Genomic DNA, 20,822 nt, shown 5'->3' with positions numbered 1-20,822 from the left:
GGCACCAGGCACGGCAGTGTCGCTGCGCTTGGTTTAGCGCCGAGATACTACCGTGTCTCCAGATAAGGCAAGAACTTTAATGCCATAACTGATACAAAGAGTTTTATCTCTTAAACGGTATTAACCACAAATCATAAGACCTTCGCGAAGAATATAGAAAGGATGATTATCCTCTCCGATTTTTTTAACGTTCTTAGCTTTATTTCTTTTTCTCTTTTTAACCTCGTAAAAAATATTTGAACGTATTATCGGACTTGACTCTCATCATGCTTAATGAAAAGATTCTCAACATATTGTAAATAACCACTTTTTTGTTCAGAATACTCATTTCGTTTGTGTGTTTAAAAGACTTGATAAAAGAGTGGATTCTGAACAAAATAAATATCTTTAATGAAAAAATGGCCATGAAATTTTTATGTAAAGATCAAACATTTGTTTTACATATGGCATATCATTCATAAATAATAAAGAGGTTATAAAAATAATCTTAAGGAAATTCCTTAATTAAATGATGTATTGTCATTTATTACATAATGTTTTGACATAATTTTTTAAGATACACGTTTACATCAAATCATGCGGCAACTATGACTATAGATATTATATGCTATTCACTGATTTGTTTTAGTGAGATTATGTTTAGTAAATATTAATTCGAAATTATATTTGTAGAAATATAATTCTTTCAAAATATTTTATCATTTATTTCTATATCAATCATTAACATCGCTTTAATCACTTATTTTTATGTGTATATATACAGGGTGTAACTGAAATAACGCCCACTAATCATATAGTGCTATTCCTAATAAAAAACTGAGACGAAAAGTCCTCTATCATTTTACAATTTTCGTAATATTTTTTTTTAGTCACCCAATAAGTAATTACCCATTTAGTTACCCAATAAGTAGTTACTCATTTAATTACTCACCTTATTAAATATTATACATATGTTTATTAATATATTTTAAAATCAGGACTTAGAGTTACTAATGTATCTTCTAATTCTGTATTTCCTTTAGCACAAATCGATTTTGAAATAACGGAAATTTATTTCATTTGTATTGAATGTAGGATAATGTTGAAATCTATCAGATATGCACTTTAGCTGACATTCATTACTTGAAATTTTCATCGAACTTACAGATTGAAATTTCTCGCTGTCTTGCGCTAGTATCTCCTTGAAATAAATAATAATTTATTTTATTTTATAAAATCGTACAAATAACTATTAAATATAATAATCGTTAATAGCATTTGACATAATTTTTTAGCGATTAATACGTAAAGAATAATTACATACGGACATCTTACCGTTTTATTCAAATTGCATATTGTATGAACGTTTGTGCGTAGAATAGACATTGCCCGAAAATCGCTATAAAATATTGATTGTCCTGCTGATGTGAGATCTATTGTCTGGCTTGATAATTTTTTAACAAGTCGAGTTTGTTTATTAGCCTCTTTTTCGTTTGGACACTTTAGTAGGTACTTTATTTTTATTTTGTATATTTTGTTTCCTGATACAGCAGCAAAATATAGATCTAAAATATTCAAAATAGAATGAAAAGAATTATTATTTGGAAGTTACAGCAAAATTACATTGATTACTTGGAAAGTATTTTTTTATATATACTTTTGAGACGGAGGTAGAAATCATGTGTTTCTCGCAAGTTATTTTCGTGTCTATGTCCATCCTTGGAATGCCAACGTTTCGTGAACATTGCAGTTGGCGTTCCATGGATAGGTATAGACACGGAGAAAACTCTCAAAACACATATAGGTTTTAAATAAAATTTTTTTTATATTTTATGAATTGTTACCAGCGCTTAAAGCATAAATGTATTAATAAATGAATGAGTATTAATATCACAAAAAAGAAATTATGAATGCAAATGATATGTATTAATGTAAAATTAAAGTTAAATATTTTAAGACCTGCTATGCAGGATAAGATTGTATTACAACTGAAATACTATTTATTAAAAAGCACTTACCATCGTCAATGATTGTCATACTGAAGATACCGCCCACATACGTAAAATTTTTGCCTGCTATAGAGAAGGAAGTATCAGTCGGTTTCATGTAATCAGATTCGATTCTGCACATACTCTTTGTAAATGAGTTATACACCACTAAACCGTAACCTTCTGAGTCAGCCATAAACACCTGTGTATATTTATAATATGTAGATATATTAAGTCACGCAAAATAAGACTGAAGAAGATATATAATTAAAAGTGTTATTAAATAATATATAATAAATTATTAAATATATTTATACAGATGAATATGTACTACTATTAATGAAAGAGATGATATACTAACTATCATTTCATCCAGAAACTGCGTACATTTCCCATTTGGAATATAAACCAAAGGCATAATCAATAATCCAGAGCCCGTTTTGTTAGTAGCAATATCAATTGGGATGTAAATAGTTTTAACTAGCGTATCATCTTTTAAATTGAAAATCAATAGTTTTGGATTACAGATTTGATCGGTTCCGAATTTGCCGGCATCCAGAACGAAGAGATGATTGCATTGAATCTAAGATAAAAATAAAAACTCTATTTCATATATATATTGTCAAACTTATCCTATTGTGCGTGTAGTTGTATGTAATATTTAATAAACTGTTGATCTCTTTAATATATTATTACATATAAATGTAAGGAATTTTTCTTGAATGAAAGATATTGATATACTTACGTCTATTCGATAAACATTTATAATACCATCACACATATAGCTGTTATTATACCAACTCCAATCAGGATATGGTCGTAAAATTGGACCTCCTAGTCCTGTCTTATTAGTTACTGTCGTTAAAGAAACAGGTGAAGCACGTGTATTTATGTTGGTAATAGTAATGAATAGTCTTCCATCTATAAGAATTTTTTTAACGCAATTTACGTTTGCGAAATTGATGTATTTGTTTCGAAGAAAATCATAGGGAAAATAAGAATCGAATGTAGTTAGTAGAGCTCAGAATTAGCTTAAAGTTGTAAGATTTAATATTGATCGTTACATTTAACATTGATTACGAATTTAGAGAAAGATTTGGAAGATTGAAACCCTTTCCCGAAATTTTGTATCTAATTTTTAATTCTACTTGTAAAAGATATTACTTTTGATTCTTCTTTGTCATATTTATCATTTAATTCTTCTCTTCTTTTTAGTTTAATATCACATTCTTAATATAAAACTTAGCAATATTTCTTAAACAAGGAACTTTCTATAATGCTCTTTTCTGATTCTTTTTATGTAATATTAAACCACATAATATTAAATAATAAATACATGAGTTAATTAAATTTAAAAAACAATATGGTAGCTCTGGGCTGCTTCTCAAAATGTAACTATACTTGATCGAAACTCTATAATTTTGTTTTGGAACGCACTCAGCTTATACTATGGAGGCTTATACTATGAAGAATAATTCTTTAATATGATTAGTTTTTGTCTTTAATTCTTCGTTGAATCTAAATGTACACCCAAGGACTTCGATTCTTTCCCTCAGAAATTTTCACAAACTGAGAAATGACCACTTTTCTGCATTAATGCTCATAGTCCATACGCGATTAAATCTTACGTCCAATGTGTAGAAAATCCTTATGTCCTTTTAATGTAGAAAGGTGATCATTTCTCAGTTTGTGAACATTTCCGAGGGAAAGAATCGAAGTCCTTGGGTGTGGAAACAAGCGAAGTAACTGTTGAATTGATTACAAGTTAATAAAAGTAATGTAACTAAATTAAATTATAATTACAGATGGGAAAAAAGGAATGAAATTAAGTTATAGTTATTGAAAAAAGTAATAAGTGTAACTTATTTACAAGTAATGAGTTACTTCCCTGCAAAATCACATTACAACGTTTTTGAATAGTTTACCATCAACTTACCTTCTGCTTCATTTGCATCTTCAAACACGCAGCTGGAAGGATTATAGATATTAGAACGTATCGCGTCTTCCTCCTGTTTCTTAGAGAGCCATTCAAAATCAGGAAATTTCCATGTATATATATTTTTCACTTTGTCTCCAAAGCTTACAGTCATCATCGACAGAATTAGCAGAGTAAACAAAGGATGTCTCATTTTCATCATGGTGGATAGCTTACAGGTAATAATGTCGTAAACACGGGATTTTCTGGATACGAATTTGTCTTGAAAGTTGACTTAAGTTGACTGAAACATTGACTTAAGATTAATGATCAAAAATATAATACAGACATTGATCCGCTGCGGTATAAATACTTCAATCTGCCCCTCTCACTATTCGAGTAGATACACAGTATACTAAAAAAAGAAATGGAAATATATCTTAATGCGGCGTGAATGAAGTAGATAATTATTACACCGACTATGAGGTGGATATCATATACCTATATATTTATTCAAAGATTTTGCTTATAATAATACTATATAATGATTCGTTATTATATTATATTACTTTCTCCTGGATGTCCTAAACGTATCAACATAATAAAATAACAGTTTTGTGTTTGAAATTATTTATTTTTGCACTTAAACGCTAGATTATAATTATTTCCTAAAAATGCAAACCCCTTTCCACACCCTTCCCTTCAGCTACTAAGAGAGTGGAGTTCCACGAAACACAATACAAACAAAAATATTTGTTTTAAAAATGTCTGGATATGAGATACCCATCTCACTCACGTCCAGTTAAAAGGATCCTAAAGTCGTCTGTATTATAGATTAAATCGTAATTTTTGTATAACAAATATTTTTTTCTTTTTCACAGATTCGAAAATCCTTTTTCAGGATTAAAGTATACACATTAAATACGTATTTGTGAGGTGGAGTTTATGCCGAAAAACGATAAAAAAAACTTAAGATTTCAACTTCGAAATTTTTTGTCATTCTCGGCATAAATTTCACCTCGCAAACACGTATTAATGTGTATTTATCCACAAGCCAAATATCTGGCATGTGGAAATTCCAGATTTGAGAAACAAAAATTCAAATTTGTGCGAATTTTAACAAATGTGGATAGATTCAATGCAAAAAAGATATCTATTACTCGATCCAGGCACTTCGACTTCTACGATAACGTTTCAACGATAACGTCCACAACTAATATGAAGTCCTTGAAACATGTAGTCGTGTTCTTAAAGGAGAATTAATCGAAAATCGTAGAAATGTAATAAAACCGTTTAAATTTTTTACCAATTCAAAGCTATTTTTTATATTTCCAATATCTTTTTTAATGCTTTTCTCTATAATTGTTTTTATATAGGTTGCCAATGGGTATTGAGAACTGTTAATCCAACTTACAATTATACGTAAAGGATCGCCTACTTTATGTATCTTCGGCATCCCATCGAGAATTAATCGGTCCGTAATTTTGTTTATGAATTCACAAAATTCATCAGAATTTTATTAACTATACCAAACTCTACCTGCACTTGCGAGCGATCTTTTAACGCACTAAGAAGTCTGAAAACGTATTAAGAAGTACAATAAGTCAGAAAAGACTGAATAATGTGGCAGTAATGAACGTTAACAAGGACCAAGTATAACTGTTAAATATAGATAGTTTAATGGACGAGTTTAGTCATAAAAAAAGCGTTCGAGAATATGTTTTGCAGTTTCAATACAATAAAATGCATTTATATTTATCAATTGTACGATATAATGTCAATGCATTTTAAATAAATTAAGATAGTTGTGCAAAGTCTTTGTTAAATCGATTTAATATATACATTAATGTATATTTATACCCATACATGTATACTTATAATTTATATATATGTATATACATATATATATGTACAAAAAAAATTCCGACATTTACTACCTTCGATTCTTTTTATATTTTATTCGCATACGCGATAAAAAAAACAAATATTATTATTGACGTAGGACATTGGAATATCTGTGCATCCAAGCAACGTGAAATTTTTTTATTTTCCAAAAAAATTCATAATCATCTTATGTCTTACATTTATCTTGTTTATTTTTTAATTGTAAAATAAAAATCTCTAAATTTTTTTAGATCAATGAATTAACGTTTTTATTAAATGAAATAAATGCTTTCCCATTATTTATAACACTACATTTATTGAACAAAACGCGGTAAAACAAGGGCTGTTATGGAGTCGACACGGTAAATGGAGTGCAATAAATTTAACATAAAAAATCATTTAATGATTCAATTTAACATACTTTGATTCACAAACCGTAGATTTCGGCATCAAATTGAACCATCCTAAACAGTACAAATCATTAATATATAAATTACTTTAGATTCATATTCTTTAAAAGAAGATGGATTGAAATACATAACCCACTATAATCACAAGGGCGAGACATACTATCTTAATTTGAAACATTTCTGTAACAGTTACATAACTGCATCGTAATGTGTGTTTTTGGTACGCAGCAGAAATATATAATCTCGCTCAACACTGCAAGCAGTGCAAACACATATTACAGAAATACATGTTGTTATCACTATTCGATGTCCAACGGTTATATTTGTTCTTTTTCGTTACTCCAGTTTCGGTTTAGGTCTGTGTTTCACGACTAACTGATATCTGTTTTTAATTAAAGTCACTTCTGTATATTTACTTCTACATATTAATAGTACATACTGTGTTCTTATGTTTTAATTTATCATTATCAGATTACTATTTAAAATTGATTTTCTCTAAAACATAAATATTATTATTGATATAGGAAATATCTGTTGAAATATCTGTGAATCCAAGCCACGTGTGAAAATTTTTTACTTCTTAAAAATTCATTTATATTTTATGTCTTGCTTTTATCGTCAATTGATTTTCTATGTGGCACATGGCTATGGATTTGCAGTGGGAATCGTTGCTATTTTGCCAGCAAATTGCAAACATTTTGATGATATCTGAAAATGGTACAATCTCTCTCTCTCTCTCTCTCAGAGGATGAACAGCTCTCTGTTTTCTACATTCAGCATGTGTATGCGAATCCGCGACCAATTCAAATGTACGTCTTGATACAAATATATACTTATTTAACAATCTGACAACTTGATAAATAATCATCGGTTTTATTTAACTTTTTCCTTAGGTAGTCTAACTGAACTGAATATGTAGAGTCATTCGGGGTAAACGCGCGCACTTTTTGTTTGATGTTTGATTAATTAAAAATGTGCAGTCTTTAATGAAAAAAATATGAATCTTTGTGTAGCTTATTTATTATACTTCTTTAAAAAAATGACAATTTATACCCAATTGTTCTCATATTTTCACAAGATTAAAAATTATCCCGAAGAGATGAATGCGCCCACTTGACCCGTATTGCGGGTAAACATGCGCATTACTGCGGGGTAAATAAACGCACTTGGGATAAGTGTGCAATCAACATTTTTTAAGCCATTTTTAAGCATTAACTTTAATATAATATACGTTACAGTTTTTCCACACATAGAGATTTTGGTAGAGATATTTACCAAATGTATACCACATTTAAATCAACAATTAAATGTATATCACATTTATTCAAAATTAAAATAAAAAATTATTGCTTACTAGCTTAAACATTTTTACTTAAATTAAAATAATAAATTTTCAATAAACTTTCCTACGTGGCCAGAGACACAGCTAAGCATATGCGTACACTTGTCCACGTACACTTCACCCAAAGTCAATGTTTTTAAAAACTAAATCTTAGTACTAATAATAGTCAATACAACCTTAAATATTGTTACGCAATATAAACTTACGTTGTTATACTATGTATAAAACATGTACATACCTATCTTTTCTTCCTTAATTTGACGTAACACACTTTTCCAGCAGTCAAAAATCTATCGATGTTACGTGCTGTTTTATAATTATGCGTATATTTATTTGATTACTGTGCATAGAGTTCCAGCTACTGTTTAATTTTAACTGGTATGCAAGCGTCACTATTCGGCTGACAGTAACTAACTTCCATCTTCCCCTGCCGTTGAGATATAGACAATTCGCACACTTACCTAATGCGCGCGTTTACCCCGAATGACTCTAAATAGTGTAATATCGCAAATGCGATAACGACCGCTTGCTATTTATCTTTTTTTGACGCAATATGCATGAAAGTATATTTTCATAAAACCTCATAAATAATATCATAAAGGGCATACACCACTACGGAAAGTCTTAGAAGCGAATAATAAAGATTTATTAATTTAAAACAAAATAAGATAAAGTATAAACGTTTCGGTCTTAATCAGACCATCTTCAGTATAAAAATAACAAATTTAGTACAATTTTTAGATTAAATTAACATAATATATGAAAGGATATAAAAAATACAACTCTTGCTTGTCAGTTCAATTATGAAATACGCTCGTTTCGTTCAGATATGTTTAAAGAAGTAATCCTTTTTTTTTTTAAATAAGATGTTCAAGAATTTGATTGTTGTTCGACGCATAAATTTCCAGATTCTATTATGCACAAATAATATTTCTTAGTATAAATTTATAAACATTATTCTAATTAAATAATTGTAAGAAAGTATTACACATAGTTACTATATTCCATACCTGCATCACAACAGACAACCATATGATAAAATTCAACTAAGACAGAGCAAATATTTTCTTGGTTATTACTTTTGATACTCTCTGACTTCTACCATGACTTCGTTATTTTTATATGTACATATCATTAGAGAAAGGGAAGTATTTGGCATTGAGTAGGAGATTTGATATTGAGCACAGGAAAATATATCTCTGGTAACAGCTCTGTATCATTTTGTTTATTTAAGGCATTCGTTTGTTTTGTAATAAAAATCATTTCAGAAGTTATTCTTTTATTAAAAGATAGTTCAGAGTCTAATATTTAAATATTATCCCAATTTAAGTTGTGTTTATGGTCCACTTGATGAAGAGAAAACTGCTGATAATGAATCTGTGGATTTTTTTTATATTAGCTTTGTGTTACTGTATCCTAATTTTTAATTTCCGTTTTGTTTGTCCCATATATGAAGCATTACAATCAAGACAGCTAATTTTATAAATAACATTCCTTTGCTCTGTTTTTAAATTTATCTTTACCTAAATTTATAGGTATAGAATATAATGACTATGTGTAATACTTTCTTACGATTATTTAATTAGAATAATGTTTATAAATTTATACTAAGAAATATTATTTATACATAATAGAATTTGGAAATTTATGCGTCGAGTAACAATCAAATTCTTGAACATCTTATTTAAAAAAAAAAGGATTACTTCTTTAAACATATCTGAACGAAACGAGCGTATTTCATAACAAAAGTTGTATTTTTTATATCCTTTCATATATTATGTTAATTTAATTTAAAAATTGTACTAAGTTATTTTTTTATACTGAAGATGGTCTGATTAAGTCCGAAACGTTTATACTTTATCTTATTGTTTTAAATTAATAAATCTTTATTATTCGCTTCTAAGACCTTGCGTAGTGGTGTATGCTCTCTTTATGATATTATTTTGAAATCGAGCCACTAAACTTGTTTATTGCTCATTATATAACCCAATCATTATTGTAGCCTCATTAAAAGTCTCTCAAATTGGTATTATTGTAGCTTATAGATAACTCATGATATCTCAAACAACACAAAATCTAAAATTATGACATAAGTCGTCTTTTAGACGCAAAAATCCGATTTTGGACACTTTTTGTTATCTGGGATATTACGCTTAAATAATAACTGTAGTATATAGTACAATGTCTTACCTACCTGAAGCCATCAAAGACAGACAATATCTTTATTATTTTTGTAGACGTATAATGTGAGATAAAGAATAGAGATGTAACTTTTTTATTATTTTTCTTTATTAATAATCGCGGCTGATATGTACACGTTTAGCATGACATCGCAAGACTTCCAATCAATCTTTTGAACCGATAGAATATACGACCTTTGTTTCTTAAAACTTCACGTGATCCAATCATATGGCAGCACACTATTTGCTTTTATCTTAAATTTCGACACCAGAGAAGTACAATATCAAAATCGATAAAGAACGTTCTAATATCTATGTATCCAAGCCGTGAAATGCGTTTGCTTCTCGAAAATTCGTCTACATTTTATTTATGTTATTATTTTATTTTACACTTGAGATATATTGAAAATTTAGGAGATTATGTTGAAAAATGATTCAAGTTGATGTTTCTTCTATTTTTTTAATATAATTATTAAATTATAATTTAAGTTTAATACCTCTCTAGTACACGAAGAGAATTTTATCTTAGAATTTACCTTGAAAATATGATAATCGTGGGACAACATTGTATTTCGAAGAATTTTAATGTAAATCTCTTTCATTCATTAATAAAACTATAATGAAATATAAAATATGTTTGATCAATTTTACTAAAGTGCATGGTAAAAATCTTTAAAATATTGTATTGTATCACAACTACCATATTTTCAGGGTAAATTTTAAAAGAAAATTTTCTTCGTGTATATTTAGAAGACATTATAAAGGAGTGAAATTTTAAACAACTTGATGATAAATTTTAAACATACCATAAAAGGTGGTGCATAAAATATTACGTAAAAGACAAACTTTTTTTATATAACGTATTTAGATATATTGTATTAATGCAAAAAATACAACATACATTCTTAGAGCTGATCCATAATTTTCTGAATTTTTGCTAAGTCCATTTCAAAAATGCGGAAGTTTATTTCATCTAGACGTACTGTATCAAGAACGAAACGGTGAAAGCTATTTGAGAGACTCATTAGCTTACCCCAATAATTTAAAACGTCTATCGAACATATAGATTGAAATTTTTCATTTTGTGCGAGGACCACCTTAAAATTAACATTTTATTTACAGAGATAAAACGTATTATCAATTATTAAATGAAACAATCGTTAATAGAATTTGAAACAGTTTACTATCAATGAATATATAAAGAATAATTGCATTCGAATATCTTACCGTATTATTATCAGATTCCTTATAAACGTTCGTGCCTACAATAGACATTTCATGAGTAAGGCTATAAAATATTGAATGTCCCATTGATGTAAGCTCTGTTGGTTGACTTGATAATTTAATCACGAGTTCAGTTTGTTTATTAGCCTCTTTTTTATTTGGACATTTTAATAGCGTTTTTACACTTATCTTATATATTTCTTTTCCCGATAAAGGAGCATAATAAAAATCTAAAATAATTATAAAAGAAATATGAAAAAATCATAGAAATCATACCAAAATACTAATGATTATTTGCAAGAAAGTTTCCTATATTTTCTGAATCATTATTATATAATAAACAGAAAAACGAAAATATATATGAATATTGATATTAAAACATAAAAAAAAAAATTACAAATGAGAATGTTGCATCAGTTATTTAAAATTGAAGTTAAAATTCTTAACAACGCTATGTATAGTAAGATGTATAGTAAGAAGTATATTAAAAATTACGAGAATTACAATTGAAATAATATCTATTGTTAAAAAGCGAGTACTTGCCGTCACCAATGATTGTCGTACCATGGATACCGTAACTTATCGTAAAATTTTTGCCTGCTATAGAGAAGGAACTATCAGTCGGTTTCATATAATCAGATTCGACTCTGCACATACGCCTTCTAGATACATCATACACCACTAAACCGTAACCTCCCGAGTCAACCATAAACACCTGTGTATTTATGTATACATTAAATTATTTAAATTGCAAAATATAGATACAATATGACGGATTTTGTACTATTACGATTAAAATGAAACGTATTATTAAAAGAAGACTAACAATCATTTTATTCAAAAATCCTATGCATTCTTTGGGAAAATAAACGAAAGGCAGTGCCAATAATTCATCTGTTCGGTTATTAAAATAATCAAGTGGGATGTAAATAGTTTTAACTAATGTATCATCTTCTAAATCAAAGATCAATAGTTTTGGATTACAAACTTGATCAGTTACGATTGTACCAATATCCAGAACGAAGATATAATTGCACTGAATCTGAAATGTAAGTAAAAATTGTATTTCATACATTTATTATTAAGCTAACTGTTGTATGTGCATATACATATATCCCTTATGAAAAAATATGATTGGGAGCCAATGGTAACTCTTAAACTGTTGATTGACAAATAGTAACTATTGGATTACTAATAGTAATAATTAAATTCTCAATGGAAGCCATTGACGTTTAAAAGTATGATTAAGTGAACCAATGATTACTATTATAACTCAATAGTAACGATTGACGATAAAATGTAACCATTGAGTTGTGAATAGAAATGATTGGAGAGACTAATTTATTTTATGATTTAAACTTGTAAGATACCGGAAATGGTTACTGCTTTAGAAATTGTGTTATCTGTACGGACCAAAGAATAAAAGATAAAATAATAGTTTTATTCCGTTAAACTCACGTTTATTTTCATGACCGACAATTACAGAGTTATCTTTCATGACGAAGTAACGAGTGTCCTCGTCGTGAATCGGCTGCCTCTTTTGTTTGTTCATTTTAACATTAATTAGTAATAAATAATTAATACCCATTCCTATTCGTCAAATTACAGTTGACCAATATTTTGTTACTATTAGTAGTAACATTGAATCCTAACATGTTTTTTTTTCGTAAGGAATAGATATGCGTAATACATAATAAACCACTAAACATGTGAGGTATAAATGATATAAGATGTGATAACCTTTTAAAAGAAAGATATTAATATACATACATGCACTCGGATAACATTTACAATACCATCGCACATACAACTCCTATTATGCCAACTCCAATCTGGATACGGACGTAAGAGCGGACCTCCTGGTCCTATCATATTAGTTACTGTCACCAAAGTAGCAGGCACATTAGGGCCAAAAAATTTCGACATAGTAATGAATATTCTACCATCTATAAGAATTTTGTTAGTTAGCTTACGTACTTTATTAAGAGATACATTTATTTCACGAATTCTTTATAGCAATAGTGATAAATATTGCACTGATAACACCAAAGTTGCATACTTGGTTGAATATGTAATAAAATGTAAAAACAGATTATATAATAAGATTACATATTACATTTAAAACCGTAAGTAAACTTTTTGTGTACTATAAGAAAAGTATTTATATTTTTGTACAAAATCATTACAACTTTTTCGAATATTCTATTCATCAACTTACCGTTTGATTTAGCTGCATCAAAGAAGCAGCATGTGTATGGGTCAAAAGCGCCCGAATTTATAGCATTTTCCTTCTGCTCCTGACTGTCCCATTCATACTCACAATATTTCCATTCATGTACAACATTCACTTCTATTCCAAAACTAATAATGACCATAGACAGAATTAGTATAATAAATAAAGAATGCTCCATTTTTACTGTCGCTTACAGAAAATAATGTTGTGACAGCAATTTGGTTGAAATTTTTACAATAAATTGCGCTTGCATTTGAGGAATGCAATGAGTTATGCTAACCAACAAATTTTTGAAGATTCGTGCGTTTTTTAATAATTAAATATATTGTTAATTATTTTAATAATTAAATATATTATACTTTTTGGATTGCAACAATAAAATAATTTAACTGAACTATATACCAGTAGATATGTCGCAAATGCGAGTATAATAATGATTGCTTTTCATTTATATACTTTTTTTGTCGAATACATATAAAAATGCATTGGAAGAACGTCATTATACAACATATAATCATAATTGTAACTGCATTAAAAGTCTTAAATTAGACGTAATTAGAACACTTAAACACACATTTATATACATATAGATAATTTATGACATTTAGATATTTGCAATAACTATAAATAGGACATGTTATCTTATCAATAATTGTTACCAATAAAAAAATAATATATTTGTTGTCTTTGCAGATGTACATAGTACGATAAGAAAAAGATGTAACTTTTTATTGTTTTTCTTTATAAATAACCGGATTGAACGATACGTGTATGCGTCCAGTGCATTATATTTGTCTTTCGACACCGAGAAAATATAAATGTTAATAGTGATATAGGACGTTAGACTATTTATGCATCCAAGCCACGTGAAATTCTTTTATTTCTCAAGATTTCACCTTATGTCTTACATTTTGCTTTCTTATTTTTTAATTGTGAAATAAAAATCTCTAAATTCTTTTAGATCGATATCCATAAATATGCGTTTTGTATTAAATAAATACGCTTCCATTCTATGTGTATGTATAACGATAGGGTGAACCCGGCAAATACGCCGCACTGGGATTTATGCCGCAGAAGTCAGAAAAAATAGAAGGAGTGGGGGTAATTTTCTCGCAACTACTCTGTTACATGCCTTTATGTTATATTAATATTGAGTTATAATTTCAGTTTCCTACTGTTAATATTAATGAAATTATTGTGAGTTGAATCGATTTGTCACTGTAATAAGTAGCGCCATCATAAATTATAATCTACATAAAATGATTACTGTAGGGCGTGTAAAAGACTTAGTGATTATTTTGTGATACATACGTGTAGAGGAATAGTAAAGCATGTTGTATAGCAAAATACAAGTGTTTTGCTTTCGTATTCTTTGTTTAGTTTGCTGTCTTATATATCTCACATGTTTGGGATATATGGAAATTTTAGCGGGCGGGATTTATCCCCAAAGCATACAAAGTGCGTAGATTGAATTCAGTGCACTAAATGCAATAAATACATTACATGAAATATGTACCTCGTGTCATAACACTTGTAATATATGTAGGAAGACTGTAATTATTATTTATTACTTCATATACATATTTATCATTTTTATTCGTTAATTATTCGTAAAACTTTATAAACGCATTTTATAAGTTATTGTGTTATTTTACGTCTTATTTATATGCATTATTTGTAAATTTTTCATGAGTCGTACATACCTCCCCTCTCCCCCTATGAGTAGCTATATATCCCACCCTTATGGGATATATCGTGAAAATGCAAGAGTTTCAAAAGTTTATTTTTTAATATGAAAAATTAATATATTTCGGATTCCTAATATTTTTTTCATAGTATTGTAATAGAAAGTATGAAGTTTTTACTGGTATAATTTATTTGCCTAAAACATGGTAAATAATACTTGATTAATCAAATCTCCTTTAAGTGCGGCGTATATACCAGGTTTACCCTATACTATCCAGATAAAATGATATATTGTTCGTTAAAGGACAAACAGCTCTGCATTTTCTACATTTAGCACGTGTATGATCATCCGCGACCAATTCAAATGGATGTCCTGAATATATATGTATATTTAACGATCTAACAACTTGATAAATAATCCTCGGTTTTATTTAACCTTTCCTTTAAGTGTTCGCAGTTCCCCTACTCTTTTCTAACTGAACTGTAACGGTAGTGTAATATTGCAACTGCGATATGATTGCTTTCTATTCATCTTTTTTGCAATATATATGAAAATATTTTCAAGAAGCTTCTTTATTAAAGACTCTCTTATTGAGTCGGTGTTATTATAACTTATCGATAACTAATATATAACCTATGGCTTATTACACATAAATTATAATAACATGTGGTATATAATACGATATCTTATCTATATTAGAACATCAAGGACGGAAAATAATGTATTTATTTGTAGACGTATGAGGTAATAGAAGAAATGTAATTGTTATCTTTGTAGTCGTATAAGGCGATTTACATTGCTGCATTTCTTTTATTTTTTAAATAATAATTGAATTTCAAATTATTAATTTGAATATTTCCCTATTCCACACACAAAGACATTATAAAGAAGTAAAAGAGTAGAACTCTAAACGACTTGATAATGCATTTCAAACAAATCATAAAATGATGACGCATAAAATATTACATAAAAGACAAACATTTGCTTTTTACATGACTTATTTTTAATGCACAGAATATAAATAATTAAAAATTGTAATTACAATGAGTAAAAAAATTTCCTTAATAAATGTATAACATGTTGTTATTCAGTACAACCACCACCTGTTTCAGTGTAAATGTACACGTTTCTCATAGTTGGAACAAAGATCAACATGCCAATAAGGTATTACCAATGTGTCTCTCAAGTTAAAAGCACACACTATTAACAGGTTTTTGGCCCTAATGCATTCAGATTCTGTGTTTTTATTATTAGTGAAATAGATTTTATTGTGTCTCAGAGTGTGCCACTTTATTTTTATAAATAAATATACTAATTCTATTTGCTTTGTAAGTATTTGCGCTAATCAGTAAATTTTTGAAGATGCGTACATCTTTGGATAATTAAGTCTGTTGTTCACTTTTTGTATTGTAATAAAATAATATAACTGAACTGTACAGATAAACACGATTTTTGCGGAAATATTGTATAGAATGTCCTTTAATACTTATTGAAAAGTTATTGTATTAATAGACTTGTTGATTCACCTACGATGGTAATAAATTAAAATTTAAGTTGATTTTTTAAATTTAATGTGATTTTTTTAATTGCAACACAAGAAAACAATGTAAATGAACTGTACCAGTAGACACATATATGACTACGATTACACGGTTTGATTTACGCCAAAATTATAACATCCGATATTATAACTACTGATGAAACTACGTTAGATGCTATGTAAATGCTGTTTTATAACAAAATTATTACATCGATGTAGTAACTTATTGTTAGTAGTAAAATAGCTTTTACATCTAACTTCAATAGTTCATCGATATTATAACTTCAGTGTAAATCGAAACGTAGCACGTCAGTGCGACGACGGACTTGTTTTTTATACTTCTTATTAAATAAACGTGAAGGTGCTTTCAAGAAACCTTATTACACAACACAAATAGTTATAAGTATAGCCTCATTAAAAGTTTTGCGCATCAGCGTTAACATAACATTTATAGATATAGTGATATTTATTATTACACGTGTGAATGTTAACATGCTATATATATAGTATAATATCAGTAAGGACATCAGTAATGGAATATAACGTACAAAGTGGTATTCAGAATTTTTTTAGTCTGACGTTATGAAAAATTTAAAACTTATAGGTCCCATGAGCTACTATCACTCTTGAAGGAATTCTTACTCTCATTGATATAACAATGCCATCGCTTCTGTCAATTGCATTGCTGTAATTCATCCTGAAAGTACTTTTCGATCGATTTCGATGACTATAGCTGTGTTTCGATATTCATACTGAAAATCTATAATATATGTTACGTGCACTATAGATTTTCAGTACTGGTATACATATCAGCACGTAGCCTTCGTCAAGCATTGCTTATTATGTTGAAGGCTCACAGGGCATTTATCAATTGACAATTTCTGATTAAAAACAGCATTTCCCTCTTTACTCATAAGATTTAACTTTCTTCTTTTTATACCCAAATATGAAACTTCTTTTTATTCCAAATGAAATGAATACGTAATACAAAAAAATATAATTTAATTAATTGAAATGAATTACATATTATGTAGTATATTTTTTTGTATTATGTATTTATTTCATTTTCTAATAAAGAGTTTTTTATCGTCAAATTAAGGCATTTGGTTTGAGGATGTCAAAACCACAAAGCCATATACTTTAGAACTTGTAAAAAAAATTTTTCTATCCTTAAAAACGTTTTATAATCCAATTAAATGCAACTTTTAAAGGCCCTGTAAGAGATCCCAGGAAAATTTCAACTGGATCTTGTCCTGGGTGAACAGATCTACAATTTGAGGATAGTAACGACTCATTTGAACGCTTGAAACCTTGCTAAAATCGACCTTGAACTCGAAATTTAGTTATTTTTTCATATTAATCGGGTTACATGTATTTCTTAAGGCATATATCGTAGAGTTAAATGAATTATTGCATCGTGTTCAGCGATAAAAAAAAATATACGGTACCACATTTAAAATCCGGATTAAGCTATTTTTGCATCAAATCGCACATGTATTGAGGAAAATTGAAACTTTGATTTAAATATCGTTCACTAGCAACCTCTAAATCTTAATATTTTTTGATAAAAATTTAGGGGTACGTTTTTGACACGAAATCGAAGCTTTTGAGCTGAGAGGCCGATTAAAAATAAAATATTTTTTCCCTTGTCAGTCTAATATGTATATGTATATATACATATATATAATTCTTCCATGCATAACAATGTAAATTTAAATAATGTATATAATAGTAATAATAAAATTGTGTAAAAATATCTGTTAAAATTTGAAAAGTAACTCCGTGTCTGAAGGAATCGAATCCATCTTCTTCTGTATTTCTGCTAAATCCATTTCGAAATAACGGATATTTATTTCATTTAGATTTACAGTACCAAGAAGGAAATGATGAAATTTATTTGAAAGGCATGTTAGCTTATTCCAATAATATGAAGCTTTTAAAGAACTAATAGCTTCAAGTTTTTCATCGTCTTGTACAAGTATCACCTAACAATTAATATCTTTTTACAGCGGATAATCGTATAATAACGATTAAATTTAACAATTGTTAACAGAATTAAGAATAACATATTATCGCTTCAAACGTAAAAAATTAATGCATTTGGATATCTTACCGTGTTTTTACCAGATTTTTTAAAAATGTTCGTTCCTAAAATAGCATTTCTATCAGAATCACTGTAAAATATTGAATATCCTGCTGATGCGATTTGTTCTGAATCGCTTGGTATTTTAATCGCAACTTTAGTCAGTTTATTAGCCACTTTTTTATTTGGACATTTTAGTAGCGATTCGATTTTTATTTTATAAATTTTCGTTCCCGGCGTGACAACATAATAAAGTTCTAAAATATCATAAAAATATAATAATATCACAAAAACATCATAGAAATTAACGAAATGCTGATTATTGCAAGAAAATTTTCTATGTTTTATAAACTGTTATAAAGGCGCATTAATACAAATATACATTAATATTAATATTAAACAAAGAAATTAAATTATAAACGTAAATGAAGTACATCTAAGAAAGAGTTATTGAAAGAGTTTAATAGTGAAATTAGGATAACTTACCTAAAGTTATCCTAACTTCACTAACACTTGTCATGTATAATAAGATTAAAGATTACAAATTACAATTGAAATAACATTCATTGTGTTAAAAAGCAATACCATCGTAAAGGGTCACTGTATTGAAGGGACCGCCATCATAAGGAAAACTTTGATTTACTATGGAGATAACATTTTGGGTCGGTATCATGTAATCTGATTCGACTCTGCACATACTCTTTATAGATGAGTCATACACCACTAAACCTTTACCTAGTATATCAGCCATGAATATCTGTAGATGTTCATAAATATTTATATGTGTATTTATGTCAATTTTATTATCATTAAATAAAACATAAAGTACGAGATATATAGTTAAACTTGTAGCTATATAATATTTGTAGCTATATAATATTTGGACAAACAGGTATCTGTTAGTATAATTTATACAAGAGAGGACATAATAACATTCATTTTATGCAGAAACTGCGTGCATTTTTTAGGAACATAAACAAAGGGCGATATCAATAATCCAAAACCTGTTGCATTACTCGCAATATCAAATGGAATATAAATAGTTTTTACCAGCGTATCATCTTTTAAATTAAAGATCAATAGTTTTGGATTACAAATCTGGTCAAGTCCAATTTTGCCGGTATCCAGGGCGAAGATGTGATTGCATCGAATCTACAATATGAAAACAAAATTTTATTTTATATATTATCAAATTAACTACAGTGTGTGCATGTAAATATTCATAATATGCATATGATAAACTATAAATCATTTAAATAACATTATATATAAATAATACATGTGATGACAACTCTTGGTTGTCATCATGGAACGCGAAAGACTGATACTTACGTGTATTCGAGCTACGCTTACAGTACCATCACACATACAGTTACTATTATGCCAACTCCAATCTGGATATGGTTGTAAAAGTGGTCCTCCTGGTCCTATCTCATCAGTTACTGTCGCCAAACTTGCAGGCGAACCAGGACCCAGTTCTCTCGTAGCAGTAACGAATATTCTACCATCTGTAAGAATCTCATTTGTGAACGGAGCTTACGTACCATTAAAAGATATGTTTATTTAACCAATTTCATAGCAGTGCTGTCTCTTGCATTAATATCACCAAAGTACATTTATTAAAACGCATAGTTCCATAATACGTTTAGTAGTTAAATATTATAAGCTAGTAATTAAATATTAAGCTTTTGCTTATAAAAGTATTTCTGTAGCAAATTGTTACAGCTTTTATAATTACCATCCATTTACCTTTAGCCTTGTCTGCATCGTATAACGATTATACGCAGAACGATTATAAGTGCCAGAATTTATCGCGTCTTCCTTTTGTTCGTCACTTTCCCACATGAAGTCAACATATTTCCATTTATATACATAGTTCACTTTGATCCCAAAACTCACAATTGTCATCCACAGAAATAGCAGGGAACTCAAAAGATACCTCATTTTTACCTTAGCTTACCAATTTCGCTGCACTTGCTCTTAGCGCGAAGCACTACAGTGTCTCCTGATACAGACAATAATGTTGTGCTACTCAAGGACAAAATGGGATTCTCTCCTTTAAGATATGAGTTTGTCTTAGAAGTTAGAATTCCGAAGAAAAATATTGCACATGTGTCCTTTCAATTAAATATTTATTGAAAAATCATTTACTATATTAACTGTGTTATTATTTTGTGTTCGCTGAAGTTACATCATTTTGGGATGTAGTCGCAGCATAGAAATTTTAAATAAGGTGCTGCCAAGAATTTCACAAGTTCACAACACACTATTAACAGGTTATTCGGAAAATCGATTCCGATGTGTTTGATTTCTGTGTTTTTATTATTAATAAAGTAGATTTTGCTGCAGCTCAATAT

The 20,822-nt window shown here is 28.7% G+C and overlaps 2 protein-coding genes across 9 annotated transcripts; both read right to left on the bottom strand.

Moving 5' to 3' along the window:
• Positions 1-1,004: 1,004 nt before the first annotated feature.
• On the bottom strand, positions 1,005-13,401 carry LOC108723139 (major royal jelly protein 3). Of its 8 annotated transcripts, none has more exons than XM_018448652.1 (8): positions 8,529-8,602; positions 5,297-5,458; positions 3,904-4,198; positions 2,713-2,888; positions 2,329-2,550; positions 1,998-2,169; positions 1,315-1,544; positions 1,005-1,180 (listed from the first exon to the last, which is right to left on the bottom strand). In XM_018448652.1, exons 3-8 carry the CDS (start codon positions 4,103-4,105, stop codon positions 1,019-1,021), a joined length of 1,164 nt encoding a protein of 387 aa, XP_018304154.1. In that variant the 5' UTR covers positions 4,106-4,198; positions 5,297-5,458; positions 8,529-8,602; the 3' UTR covers positions 1,005-1,018. The 8 variants fall into 8 exon arrangements, with proteins under 8 accessions (XP_018304154.1, XP_018304152.1, XP_018304155.1 ...); XM_018448650.1 differs by having other exon boundaries at positions 3,904-4,186; XM_018448653.1 differs by lacking the exon at positions 8,529-8,602 and adding an exon at positions 7,757-8,015 and having other exon boundaries at positions 3,904-4,186.
• Positions 13,402-18,142: 4,741 nt separating this feature from the next.
• Positions 18,143-20,409, bottom strand: LOC108723138 (major royal jelly protein 1-like). Its single transcript, XM_018448649.1, is given in 7 exon segments — positions 18,143-18,367; positions 18,496-18,722; positions 19,051-19,222; positions 19,399-19,617; positions 19,798-19,973; positions 20,215-20,242; positions 20,245-20,409. Coding segments are annotated over 7 exon segments (1,212 nt in total).
• Positions 20,410-20,822: the final 413 nt, after the last annotated feature.

This window comes from Mycetomoellerius zeteki, unplaced genomic scaffold (assembly GCF_001594055.1).
Source record: "Mycetomoellerius zeteki isolate Tzet28-1 unplaced genomic scaffold, Tzet1.0 scaffold223, whole genome shotgun sequence".
Lineage (NCBI taxonomy): Eukaryota > Metazoa > Arthropoda > Insecta > Hymenoptera > Formicidae > Mycetomoellerius > Mycetomoellerius zeteki.
The sequence above is the reverse complement of the archived record's forward strand: the minus strand, read 5'-3'. Positions and strand labels throughout refer to the sequence as shown.

Coding starts and splice junctions, on each gene's coding strand:
- LOC108723139 (XM_018448652.1), bottom strand. CDS start 4,105: ATGATGAAAATGAGACATCCTTTGTTTACTCTGCTAATTCTGTCGATG. Junction 1,545..1,997: donor TATGACAATCATTGACGATG/GTAAGTGCTTTT, acceptor TGAATATTTTAG/ATCTATATTTTGCTGCTGTA. Junction 1,181..1,314: donor TATGCAATTTGAATAAAACG/GTAAGATGTCCG, acceptor ATTTATTTCAAG/GAGATACTAGCGCAAGACAG.